Here is a 13,302-nt window from a genome sequence, read left to right as displayed (position 1 = left end):
TTATTATTATTTGATATTTAATAACATTTTTAAATATTTATATATTTTTAATTGTGTAAGATAATGAAAGAAAAATGGAATAAATACCAAATTTGATACATGAATTTTGATTTAATGCAATTATATACATAAAACTTGAATTTAGTTCATATATATACATAAAACCTTGATTTTGATTTAATTATATACATTTTAAAATATATATATACATTTATTTCCATATTGGATCAATATAATTGTTTATGAATGCAATATATCGACGTGAAATGGTGCTAATTTGATAATGGTATTAATGATTTGTAAAAATTTAATGTATAAAAAATTGATGTATTACATCGCACATTGGACCAAAATTTTGTGTTAGGGACTAATCTGTATATTTAGCCTTTTTTATATAACTGTAATCAAGTTAACACAAAACTAGTTTACTCTGTTCTGTAGCTGCATTAAAAAAAACCATCCAATTTCTCTGCTAAGATATTCCTAATGGGTACACTGCAGAATCGAATTCAATCAAAACCCTAATTTCCGTCAAATTTTCATCATATACTCCCGGTAAAGTATTCAATCTAATTCCTTTTTCCCCTGAATTCATTATATTTGCATACTTCATTGCTCCTTTACATTAATCAACTAATTTTGGAAAATTGTGAACTTTTTGGGGGTTTATAGTAGATTCCAGGTTTTGGGTATTTTAAATTTCATGTTTATATATATATTTCCTTTCTTGGGTTTTAATGGAATTTAACAAATGGAGTTTTTTTTTTTAAATCTTGTAAAGGGTGTGGCTTCAAAAGAAATTAACGTAAGATGAGAAAATCCACTTCTTTAAGCTCTTAAGTATTAAGAAATGAAAAAAGGACTTACTCTGATATATGAAATGAACTTCATGGGTAAAAAACTTTTGATGGGTATACGGAGAAATGCAATAATTAGCATTCTTTTTAGGTTCTAAATTTGCTGGTAGCTTTTGAATTTTCTGCTGACAATACATACATTTTCAGGTAATATAGGAGGTGAGACGAGTTCAATTATGGCCGATTTACCGGGTTATTTACACTACTGCTTACAGACCGGAAAACTTGTGGTTTTGGCGATTTTAGTTTCGGGCGGAGTCATATTGCAAATCTTGGTTAGCAGTTTTCTCTGTTGATTATTGTTGAGGGGAGGTGTCGGACTCTCTTTTGGGAGAAGTCTTTGAAGTGTCGTCCGCTTGGGAGCCAACGGACCCCTCAACGAAAGGTATTGTCCCCAGTCTCCAGGGAGAGCCACTGTATGGTTCAAAGAGTAGGCGACTCAGTTAGTGGAGATATGACCTACAAGCTTACCGGAGAGGTGTTAGTATTGAGCATGTGAATTATAAAGGAGAATGTGCCTGCGGGGATTCATACTCCCATTATAAACACCTTTCTCGTGAGCTTGCAGGTCGTATCTCTGTCAACCAAGACTCCCCCTTTCCGTCAACCGTACAGCAGCTCTCCGTGGAGGCTGGGGACAAAACCCTGACACAAGGACAATACTTCCGTTGAGGGGTCTGTAGGCTCCGAAGCGGACGACAGTTCAAGGACTTCTTTCAAGAGAGAGTCTGACCTCCCTTCAATAATTATTAACTACCTTTTGCATTGTTTTATATATGTTTCTTCTGATTTGATTCCTTGTGTATGAATGTGTTAGGCATGTGCTTTGTACAATAATTGGTGGCCAATGTTGACTGGTAAGTGAATTTGTGAAGCTTATGATCATGCTTTTATGTTTCTAGTCATTGAAAATTTAGTTTTGCTCAAATGAATTTTGTTCTTTTTTCCGAGTTTAAGATTTTAAAATTTCAACTTTGTAACTTTTTTCCATGGTTGCCTATGATTGATGCTTGTTTTTCAATCTATGAAGTAATGTATAACATGCATTATGCATGTAGAAATCTATCATCCACACAGTTCTTCCAGGTTAATTTCTTTCTTGTTGTGTGACTTTACCCTGTAATTTGTTAAAATTTCAAAGTGCTCATTGGTTTATTGCTTAAATGCATGATGGAGAATGGAGATGTTTATGTGGTCAAATTATGGTTTTTGTCCCTCTACTGAAATCTGGACTCAGTCCCTATACTTTAATTTAGAATAATTTGACTCTACTTTTATATTATTATTAGTTTAGTCCAAATAGTTGATATTGTTAACTATTTTGGTTAAAATGTTGACATGGATTTTTCTTAAAAGCACTCCTTCCAGCCAAAAATTTCATATGAATGATGAGTTAAAAGGGATGCTTTTAAGAAAAGTTCTAAATAAGTATTTTAACCAGAAATGTTAACGTTGTTAGCTCTTCGGATTAACTGACGACATTATAAAAGTAAATGGACCAATTTATGCCAAATTAAAGTCCATGGCAATGAGGCCTTGGCAGTTGGCATAGATGACAAAAGCTGAGCCCCAAACCTTGCCCGGGTTCAAGTACCACATTGTGTAAATTATGTGTAGGCGTTGTCTAGATTTATTCTGGTTCGAGTAGGTTATGCCCGGTTTGTGCTTTGTCATGTTTGATTTTGCTTGTGAGTGGTTCGGATGTAATATCTTTGTCATTGTCAATTGATATGATTGCAGTTGTACTCCATCGGAAACAAAGTCTATGGATTAAATCTGAAATTTGAGCATAATAAAGGGACCAAAACTTGAATTTGACCATTTATGTGTAAGGGTGTGTGTATAAGCAGGGATTTTCATGTCAATCTTCAAGTGGTTGATCATATTACTTCATTTAAGCATATGCTAAGATGCTGCAATGCTTTGCAGTAATAATGTATGTCCTTCTTCCAATGCCATTGATGTTCTTTGCTGGCTCTGACGGTTATTCCCTTTTATCTGAATCTGGCAACAGGTAACTTCTTTTACCCTAAATTCTTTATCATATAAGATTTTTATCCTCTTTTCCGGTTAGCTTGTTGTCGCTATTGTTATTTGCAACGAACACATGTAACAGTTGGGCGAATGCAACAAAGTTCTTGGCCGGAGCTTCTGCAATAGGAAGCATTGCTATACCAGCTATCTTAAAACATGCCGGAGTTATCAGTTGGGGCGCATTGGCAATGGAACTTTCATCGTATTTCGTTTTTGTACTGGCCATAATGTTTTATATTCGTATGAACAATGATAATGATTATAGTTTCTTTTGAAAAATCATGTTGAAAGCACTGTAAAAATTTGTTCATAGGATGCTATACCTTTTCCTGTTTTGACAAGCTTCATTCATGTTTGTTCTTTGTATAATGTGTGCCATTATTGTCTTTTAACATTTATTACAACAAAAAAAATGAGAAGAAAACCTAGTTTGAGTTCCTAGAATTACAATCATCTCTATAAAGTAATCTTTATATGGACAAAGCTCTAGCTCGCAGTACGTGGGGCAGAATCTGGCTACGGTTATCTTATCTGCCCGAACTTGAAGCCCGTGACATTCCCGGAGCTTGTTCTGGGGTGTTGTTGGGCTTTGGTAGTGTTCCAAGCTCATCGGACATGAGGCAGAATCCAGCTACGATTATCTTATCTGCCCAAATTGAAGATTGTGACATTCCCGGAACTTGTTTTGAGGTGTCGCTGGGCTTTGGTAGTGTTCAGGTTTAAGGTTTCAAGTCACCGAGCTCATCGGACAAAAGGCAGAATCTGACTACGGTTATCTTATCTGCTCGAACTTGAACACCGTGATATTCCCATAACTTGTTTTGGGGTGTCGTTGGGCTTTGATAGTTTTAGGGTTGGGGATTTCAAGTAGCCAATGAACCGAGAGAAGACCAGTGGTTGGGTTTGCGAGCTTTTTGAGGGTTATCCCTCAAACCAATAAATCAAAGTATAGTACATGGTGAAACACTTTTGAACACATATCCTTTTATTTGTGAGCTAAAGTTCGGCAATTCATTAATGATCTTGTATAGCATATAAATAATAATTAGATTATATTTTATCTTTTTGCAAATTAAATATAATTTTTTTTAATTTCTTCCATTTTAATTGACTAACAAAAAATAATCAGAAATTGATAGATCAATTTATTCTTTCAGACTAAGGACTAATTTATCTTTAGAGAGCTTTTACCTCTATAATCAAAACACAATGTCAATAGAACTGAAAACAGAAATCAAATTGACACATTTCCAAATACCAAAAGCTAATGCCATAAATTAATTTTCATATAATAGTGAAAAGCTTAAAGCCTAATAACACATTCACCAATGAAATTAAAATCCCATATAAAATACATGCAAGTGAAATATAAATTCTCTCAATAACATGAATATAATTAGCAGAAATATTCAATTTACCTCCAAAAATTCTTCAAAAAAAGAGCTCCAAAACCCCATTTTAATTCCCACCATTACTAGCTTTAGAGCTCCTAAAATCCTTTTTCAGTTCAGCAACTCTTTTCATACAAGCAGCTTTTGATTTCCCAGGTACAGCAGCAGAAATCTTTTCCCATCTCATTGTTACATCTTTAGGAAAAGTTTTCAAAGCATTGAGTAGAGCAATATCTTCCCCTGAATTCCAATTAGCCTGTATCACTGCTTCATTTTCATCATTGATCCTCGTATCAACTGGTTTCCTATTCTTCAAAAACTGAGCATATGAATCACTGTCATCTATTTTTTTCTCACCTAATTCCTTTGCTTTTTTAATCACACTATCTGTTTTGTATTTCCCTTTAAATGCTGAAGCTATAGCTTCCCATCTACCCGGTTTCCCCACTGGGTTTTTCACCATTTGTTTCTTCAAAATCTCAATTTCAGTTTCACTCCATTCCTTACCTTCTCCATCGAAATTGCTCCCCAGATCTTCTTTTTTCTTCGACTCTTTGCTTTTCACCTTTGACTCTGAAAACCCATTTCCGTTTCCAGCTAAATCCCCATGATTTCCAATTGGTTCATCGATTTTATCAGGCTTTGAACGTTTTTGAGATGATTTTTTCTTTGATTCAGTCTCGGGTTGTGGGTCTTGTTCGATGGGATCAGTGATGATGGGGCCAACGCCGACGCGGATGTCACCGCCGGTGAGGGAAGGAGGGGCGAATGGGCCGAGGAAAAGGGAGAAAGAGAACCAAAAGAGGAGAGATTTGAAGGGTTCGGATTCAATGGAGAAGAGGGAAAGGGAAAGGATAATGGAAGAGATTGAAAGGGAAATGAAAAGGAATGGTTTTGATCGCTCGGAGGAAGAAGAAGATTGAGGCTTTGATTGGAAGAGGAATCTGGGTCTAGCGTCTTCGTCCAAAAACTCCATGATTTTTTCACAGAGAAAATGAAGGGATGACGATGGTTAAATGGAATAGAAAGGTAATGTTTATTGACTTTCTCTATTTATATCCTTTTCTCCTTTTTTTTTTTTTAACAATTTTATCTGAACGGGACCGGATTAGTCAATGAATCAAAATTCGATTGATATATTAATCAAAATAAAAAAAAATTAAATTAATTTTTGAGCAAATTATTTAAAATCGGGTAAAAATATTACTAAATGTAAGATCAGGGTTGATGCCAAAAAAATTTATAAATTAAAATTAAGTTATATATTTTTACGAAAATTAAAATGCATTTCAAATCGTAAAAGGTCAAAATTGAAATTTTACATTTTAGGGTTGGACCTATCAGCTCACTAGCCCTGTCTCTAAGTTAGATTGTATTTTACGTTCTTTAGTACAAAAATGAGTAATTTGGTTTATGCATATTAAATTAATTAGCAAACTGATCATTTTGTCAAAAATCACACTAATTTTTATTATAAAAAATCGGTCTTTGTGCATTAGTATAATGTACATGTGTTACACCGCATGTAATTGTTTAGATATTTTGTCAGTTACGTTAATTTTTAAATATTAGAATTTGATGAATTTTTTAATAGGAATAACAAGATTACTCTTTAATCTAACATGCAAAGGTTAATTTACCCTTTTTTTAATAAAAGAGATAAAATGCAATTTAACCCAAAGTCCTGAATCGATTTGTTTTAATTAATTAAGAGGAAAAAAATATTAATATTAATTAATACCTCAGTGGTGCCAAGTTGATCCATTGAAGATGGATCATAAATGAGATTGGTTTTAATATGCTTTTGTTTGACCTAATTTGAGTGCTTTATTTTTATAATTATTATTAATTAATAGATTTAAATTGATAATATCTTTAATTGTTACTGTTAAAATGATAATTTATTTTAAATATTAATATACAAGTTTATTATTAGTTAAATATAATTGATTAAATTTTCACGGAATTCTACTTATGTGACCAAATAATAATAAAAATTTTATGGCATATTTAATGGTAACAATTAATGGTGTTATTGATTTAGACATATTAATAATAAAAATTTATAAAATAAATAGATCAAATTAAAATAAAATTATTTAATTATAAATAAATCGAGGTGGATGTATCATATCATTACACGTTGAAAACAAATCATATCAAATTATTTAACAAAATTAACCCAAAAAAGTTGGCTTGTAAAATTGAAAATATATGTTTGGAATAGTAAAAAGATTGAATCTGAAAGATACACAAATACAAGGACCTTTTATATAATTTAACCTTTGTTTCAAGCAAGGGCCAAGGGGTAGACAAATGTAATTACAGAAAAAAGCAAGGGGCACTATCGGTAAGGAAATATCCAAAGAAAAGCCAGCCAAGGTTTAGCAAGGGTTTACTCAATTTCAAAGCGCCTTTAGCTGCCAGGAGAGGGAAAAAAGGGGGGGGTTTGTTTTAGGGTTCTTCAATTATTTCAAGTAAGGAATTTTCTTTTTGTAATATCAGTTTCATTTTTCATTTCGATTTGTACCTTCAAATTTAGGGTTAATAGTTATTTAGTTATTAAATCCAAGAAATGGCATGAATTTGTAGTAGTTTAGTTCATAATCCCCAAATGCATCGAAGAATCACAGTTTTCACCTTTCAAGTTCTAAAAAGTCCCCGTATTATCCCTACCCGAACCACCCAACTTTACTCCAAATTGAATCCCTTTGCCCGTGGAACAAATGGGTTTGCTTTGTGTCGATTGTTTTCGTTTACTCCGGTGCACCGGCGTGTGCCGGATCCCGATGGCCCTATGAACCTAATGAAAGAAGATGGTGTATCGGTTTGTTCCCAAATGTGGATTGAGAATTTTAGAGAACCTGATAGGTTGGTTTCCAATTTGATCTCGTACCTTCGTAGATTCGAATTATGGGTGTTGGCTTATCAGAAAGTTTATGCCGATGAAATAGGATCGTATGTGCCTCGTAGTTCAATCACTAGGTCCGCGTTGGAAGATTTGTTAGCTTTGAGAAATGCTGTTCTTGATAATAGGTTTAAGTGGGGTGCTAGGTTAGAGTTCTTTATAAAATCACCTAAAGATAAGACGGATTACGAATCTTTATCGAAGAGGAAGATTAAGGCGATTTTAACGACTACGCAACCTGCTCCGTTTCAAGATAAGTTAGTGCAGGAGGTTTTGCTTATGATTTTAGAGCCGATATATGAGGCTCGCTTCTCGCAGAAGTCATTTGCGTTTAGGCCTGGGAGGAATGCTCATACTGTATTGAGGGTGATTAGGAGAAATTTCGCCGGTTATTTATGGTATATAAAAGGCGATTTAAGTCCGATTTTAGATGGATTGAAAGTGGGGTTGGTGATAAGTGCTTTGATGAGGGATGTGAGGGATAAGAAGGTTATTGATTTAATCAAGCTTGCATTAGTTACACCGGTAATAACGAGTCCGATTGATGGGACGGAAAAGAAGAAAAAGACAAAGAGGAAGTATCAGAAGAAGAAAGTGTTGGCTGAGGATGAACCGAAGCCCGATCCTTATTGGTTGGAGACATTTTTTGGTTTTGCACCCGAGGAGGCAGAGAAACTTCCTTCATGGGGCATTGTGGAATTCTTAGTCCACTATTGGCTAATATATGTCTTGATGAATTGGACCGGTGGATGGAAGGTAAGATTAAGGATTTTTATCGTCCATCAAAGAGTGATGTTATATGGAATAGTCCTGAAGGAGAAGCAGAACAAGGGAATACATCTTGGCCAGAATTTGTACCAACAAGTGGACCGGATAAGACACGGAAAATGGATTATGTACGGTATGGAGGTCATATTTTGATTGGTATCCGTGGACCAAGAGCAGATGCAGCAACGCTGAGAAAACAGTTAATCGAGTTTTGTGATCAGAAATATATGATCAAGCTTGATAATGAGAGCCTCCCGATCGAACACATAACCAAAGGTATTATGTTTCTCGACCATGTACTTTGTCGGAGAGTGGTATATCCAACTCTTCGGTACACAGCAACTGGTGGTAAGATTATTAGTGAGAAAGGTGTTGGGACCCTTTTATCCGTCACGGCGAGCTTGAAACAATGCATCAAGCAATTTAGGAAGTTAAACTTTCTTAAGGGTGATAGGGAACCGGACCCACAACCATGTTTTAGAATGTTCCATGCAACTCAAGCTCACACCAATGCTCAAATGAACAAGTTCTTGTCAACAATGGTGGAGTGGTATAGATATGCCGACAACCGGAAAAAAGTTGTTAATTTTTGTTCCTATATCATTAGGGGTTCCCTAGCAAAGCTCTATGCTGCAAAGTACAAGCTTCGTTCACGAGCAAAGGTTTATAAAATTGGTGCAAGAAATCTGAGTCGTCCTTTGAAGGAGAGGAAAGGACAGTCACCCGAGTACCAGAATCTACTGAGAATGGGCCTTGCTGAGTCAATTGATGGCCTTCAGTATACAAGGATGTCTCTGATTCCCGAGACTGATTATACGCCTTTCCCTAGCAATTGGAGGCCTGATCATGAGAAGGCATTAATTGAATATATAAGGCTCGACGATCCAAAAACTCTGGAAGAGCAAAAAGGTTGCATTCAAGAGCAGGGACTTGTTTCACCACAGGACTACATATCGATGCTAGTATGGAATTACAAAAGAAATGCAATTGCGATGGATCAACTTTCGCTAGTAAAAAGTGCTGGTTTGTTGTCGAGCTCAAATCGTGAGAACGATGATCCGAAGAACAAGGAACAAGAGGAATCCGAAGAAAGGCTTCATGCTTCACAAATGTAAGATTTTATAACCAGCGATTAAAAATACTTTTTTGAGTTCCTTTGTTAGTGGAATTTGTGTTGGTTTTATTCATATATACACATGCTTATCAAATAGATTGAAATGGTGGATCTTTTGACAAGTTTATCTTCTCCAAAGATGCATATGATTTGAATATTGATCACTTTTTCTTTGTTGGTAACACAATACATGCAAGTTGCATGCATGCAACTATTGGTGTCTTTTGAACATATCCATTACTCGAATTCAAGTGTGAGTATCATAGCAACATAGAGTTATCAATCTAGTTATAAAAAGCATGGTTAAAGTACTTAGGAGGTCCTGTATTATAGGAATTAGATCAAATTAGTCTATTATTAAATGGATCAATTTAGTCTTTGTACTATTAAAAAGAATAAAATAAGTTCAAATTGTAGTAGATTTAAAATTTAGGGTCCGTTTGTTTACATGTAAAAGTTTTTACGAAAAATATTTTTTGCATTTTCCTGTGTTTGTTTCACAGAAAACAGCTTGGTCAACGGAAAATGACTTACAGGTCAATGAAAAATAAGTCTTTTTCCTTGTAAAATGATTGACCCTATTGAGTAAGTCATTTTCCGGAAAAGAGCTCCTCAATAGATAATTTTACTTTTATATAAAAATTAACTTAAATCAAGTTTAATATTATTATATTGATAATATATTTTATTTTATTTTTTAAAAATATTTAAAATATTAATATAAAATATTATATTTTTAATATTATTAAACATATGTATTTAATTATTTATATTTAGTCATATAATAAATTATTAATATAATTAATATAATTTATTATTTTTAATAAATTATTTAATATTTAAATTTTATTTAATAGTAAATTTTAAAAATAATAATTTTAAATAATATTATTCACATATTATTGAAAATATCAATATTAATATTTTAATACTAAATATTTATTACAATTATAAATATATTAATAATAAATATTTTGTAGTATAAATGTTAAAATATGTCTATATACTCTTCAAAATTTGCAATTTAGTTTTTGTACTTTTATTTTCAAAAATTTAGTCATTCTACTTTCCAGATTTAAAAATCAAGTCTAACTGTTGACATTGTTGATTTTTTTTGTCAATTTTGTTAAAGTCACTTTTTTAAATTAAAAAATACTCAGTTGGTAGTCATGTAACTAAAAAATAATCATTGCAATGAGCCTAAATTTAACAAAATATTTTTAATTTATGTAAAAACAATGTAAAATATAAAATTATAGATATAAAATAAACTCAATTAAACAATGAAAAAATAAAAAAAATTCTTAAATGTATGTTAGTTTAATTGAAAACGACTTTTATGAAATATTTTTAAAGAACCTGTCAAACAAAAGAAAATATTTTACATAGATTCATCCAAACACCAGAAAATATTAGCTTTTCTAGAAAAATAAGTCATTTTTTAGAAATTATTTTCTGGAAGCCATTTTCAAACGGAGCCTCACTATATAAAATATAACTTGAATTTATTTTTTTTTTCAATTACAGATCAACAAAACCATAAAAACTTTAAAAATGTTAACTCTGTTCTGATTTGGCCTTATTCAAGGGCGTAGCCCTCCCAAAAAATGGTAAATATGCCTTTTAGCCCCTTTGAAGTTTATGAATTTCAAGTTAGTATAATGGTAAAATTGCAAACTCTCCCCCCCTCGGCCCAATTTTCTGGCTTTGCCCTTGCCCTTGCCCTTGGCCTTTTTCTAATTTGATCAAGTCTCAATAATAGAGGGACCTCTTAAGTAGATTCACCTAAAAAGCATCTTCAACTTAAGAGTTAAGAAACTCAAGAAAGAAGAAGAAAAACAATATATAAACCCTTTTTCTTTCATTAAAAGAAAATACCCAAAAGGGAAATACAAGAACAAAGATGGCAAGTTGTACTAAATTATTGATATGGCATTAAGTATATTAGTATATTGTTCATCATTTTGGTACCAGATTCATGAATGAAAGTATGATTGCAAGTAGCTGAAAGAAATTGTTGTTTTCCTTTGTCAATGGTGACACATACCCTTTCTTCTCTTTAAACTGTTCTTCACAAGTATCCGGTGCATCCATGGCTGAACTTATTTCAGCATTAGCAGTTCCATAATCTTTACCTTCAAAAGCTTTCCCACCACTTTGTATACTAGACCCTGCACCTGAATAAAGCTCAGAGCAATCTTCTAAGCAATGCCTTGCATATGTATCAAGGGTTTTGTTATCCAAAAGCTTAGATATTATTGAACCAATGCTCGTCGCATTAGCCATGGCCGTTTCTATGGCTACTTTAACCAAATCCGCAACCCCAGTAGCAGTTTTAGCTTTGGGGTTCCCTTCAAAACTTGATACACAAAAGTCAAACTTGATATTGGGATCACCCTTCGCAGCTTTGTCACAAGAATCATGGATAACATCACTGCTCACTGAAACAAGCAGAAGGTAGAAGAAAACAAGAGAAAAAAGGTGGGATTTCTTCATATTTGGTGTTTATATGTATGTATGTGTGTATGTGTGTGTTGAAATGAAAACGGATGTGGTGATGTTGAGAATTTATATGAATGGAAATATAAGTAACGTATCATATTGTAGCTTTCTGTTGGGATTCTTGTATTGTTTTTTTAAAGATTGGTCAGTTAAAAGAATGGCTATGAGCAATTTATATTTTAAGGCTAATTTGGCAAGCAATCTATCTGTATATCAGGTTGGTCTCCATTTTCAGTAATATGAATAATATAATTGTTAAAAAATATATAATAAAAGAATTATAATTAATGCATTATTATTTTTTGGGATTTCGTATAAGTAAATACTTTAAATGCAACATTTTTCTTTTTAAGTTTATCATTAAATACTTTAATTAATAGCATATCATGTGATATCCGGTTATATTTACGAGGAATGATACATTTACATCAGTATAAAACTAAAATGATTTTACACCTTTTTGTAATCTTTTATACTATTGATATGATAGAAATATTGGATCTCTCTTCTACATATATATGTTATAGGCATACTCTGAAAGTGGGTGAAAATAATTGTACAATATATTTATTAAGAATTGATATAAAAATAAAATATTACTTCGGTTGAAATAATAAAGATGGAATAGTGAATATTTGGTGGCTTAAAATTCTATTATAAGCATGTATTTTTTTCTTGATTTTATATAAAAGGGATAATATGATGTTTGGTCCCTAAGCTTGACAACTTTTTGTCTACTTTGGCATTTATATAAATTTTTAGTTGAGGATGTGGTACAATTTTAGAGTTTCACATTCAATATTTTAATAATTGGATGGCGGTCAAAGAGGTCAAACCACCATTTCTTAATTCAACTAGTTCAATTGGTTCAATTATCGGATCAACAATAATTAAATAAATAATTAAAATTTATAAAAATATAAAAGTAAAATAAAATAAATTGGTTCACCCTGTTCAATTATCAATTATCAATTTTTGTCCCACTTTTTTTATTTTTACCAATTTCAAGTAATTTCCAAGTTAATCGATTCAACGCTTTTGTTCGAACGGTTACATCAATCAGTTCTCAATCCATTCGATCCGATCGTATTCTAGTAACACAAATTACTTCATCAAATATTGACAAAATTCAAGTTCAATGATTAAAGTAGACCAAAAAAAAAATTCAGATGTCGCGGTCCTAATTATAAAGTTCATATAAACATATAAAAATACTTAAATAAATATAGATATATAATTTAAACGAATAATAAAATGCTTAAATTAATATAGATATATAATAGAAAACTTCTAATTTCATTTCTTAGGTGAATTACAAGCTTCGTTTGTGCCATTATTTGTGGCATCTCGAAAGCACACAAAATAAATGATGGCATTCATTCATCAAATTAATCAACAAAATACATCGCTCGATTGAGTTTTAGCTCAGTTGATATCAGTTTTATCATCAGTATGAGAGGACGTGGGTTTAAATGCGTTGAAGCGCACTATTCTCTTATTTTCTTAAGTATTGTATCAAAAAAAACAAAAACTAATAATCGTGATACTACACTCATATGAAAAGAAGTAAATAAAAAATATTATAATAAAAATTTACGTAGAAAAATTAAAATTTATATTATTGTTGTTCCATAAATTATTTGACAACCATAAAATAAAATATTTTTTTATCAATGACATTTAATCTTTGTGTATTGTAATAAATGTCGTCACAAAATAATATTCGAC

The 13,302-nt window shown here is 32.2% G+C and overlaps 4 protein-coding genes across 4 annotated transcripts; 2 read left to right on the top strand and 2 right to left on the bottom strand.

Moving 5' to 3' along the window:
• Positions 1-402: 402 nt before the first annotated feature.
• On the top strand, positions 403-3,335 carry LOC107933731 (vacuolar protein sorting-associated protein 55 homolog). The gene is made up of 5 exons (XM_016866009.2): positions 403-555; positions 1,005-1,132; positions 1,675-1,714; positions 2,787-2,871; positions 2,974-3,335. Exons 2-5 carry the CDS (start codon positions 1,034-1,036, stop codon positions 3,164-3,166), a joined length of 417 nt encoding a protein of 138 aa, XP_016721498.1. The 5' UTR covers positions 403-555; positions 1,005-1,033; the 3' UTR covers positions 3,167-3,335.
• Positions 3,336-4,146: 811 nt separating this feature from the next.
• Positions 4,147-5,318, bottom strand: LOC107933730 (transcription factor MAMYB). The gene has a single exon (XM_016866008.2). The coding sequence runs from the start codon at positions 5,256-5,258 to the stop codon at positions 4,350-4,352; it is 909 nt and encodes a 302-aa protein (XP_016721497.1). The 5' UTR covers positions 5,259-5,318; the 3' UTR covers positions 4,147-4,349.
• A 1,353-nt stretch (positions 5,319-6,671) lies between these two features.
• LOC107933737 (nuclear intron maturase 2, mitochondrial) lies at positions 6,672-9,194 on the top strand. The gene is given in 2 exon segments (XM_016866021.2): positions 6,672-7,875; positions 7,878-9,194. Coding segments are annotated over 2 exon segments (2,175 nt in total). The 5' UTR covers positions 6,672-6,896; the 3' UTR covers positions 9,074-9,194.
• Positions 9,195-11,031: 1,837 nt separating this feature from the next.
• Positions 11,032-11,568, bottom strand: LOC121215434 (putative invertase inhibitor). The gene has a single exon (XM_041089917.1). It carries the CDS (start codon positions 11,566-11,568, stop codon positions 11,032-11,034), a length of 537 nt encoding a protein of 178 aa, XP_040945851.1.
• Positions 11,569-13,302: the final 1,734 nt, after the last annotated feature.

This window comes from Gossypium hirsutum, chromosome D03 (assembly GCF_007990345.1).
Source record: "Gossypium hirsutum isolate 1008001.06 chromosome D03, Gossypium_hirsutum_v2.1, whole genome shotgun sequence".
Lineage (NCBI taxonomy): Eukaryota > Viridiplantae > Streptophyta > Magnoliopsida > Malvales > Malvaceae > Gossypium > Gossypium hirsutum.
This window is presented reverse-complemented; position numbering and strand designations above follow the sequence as displayed.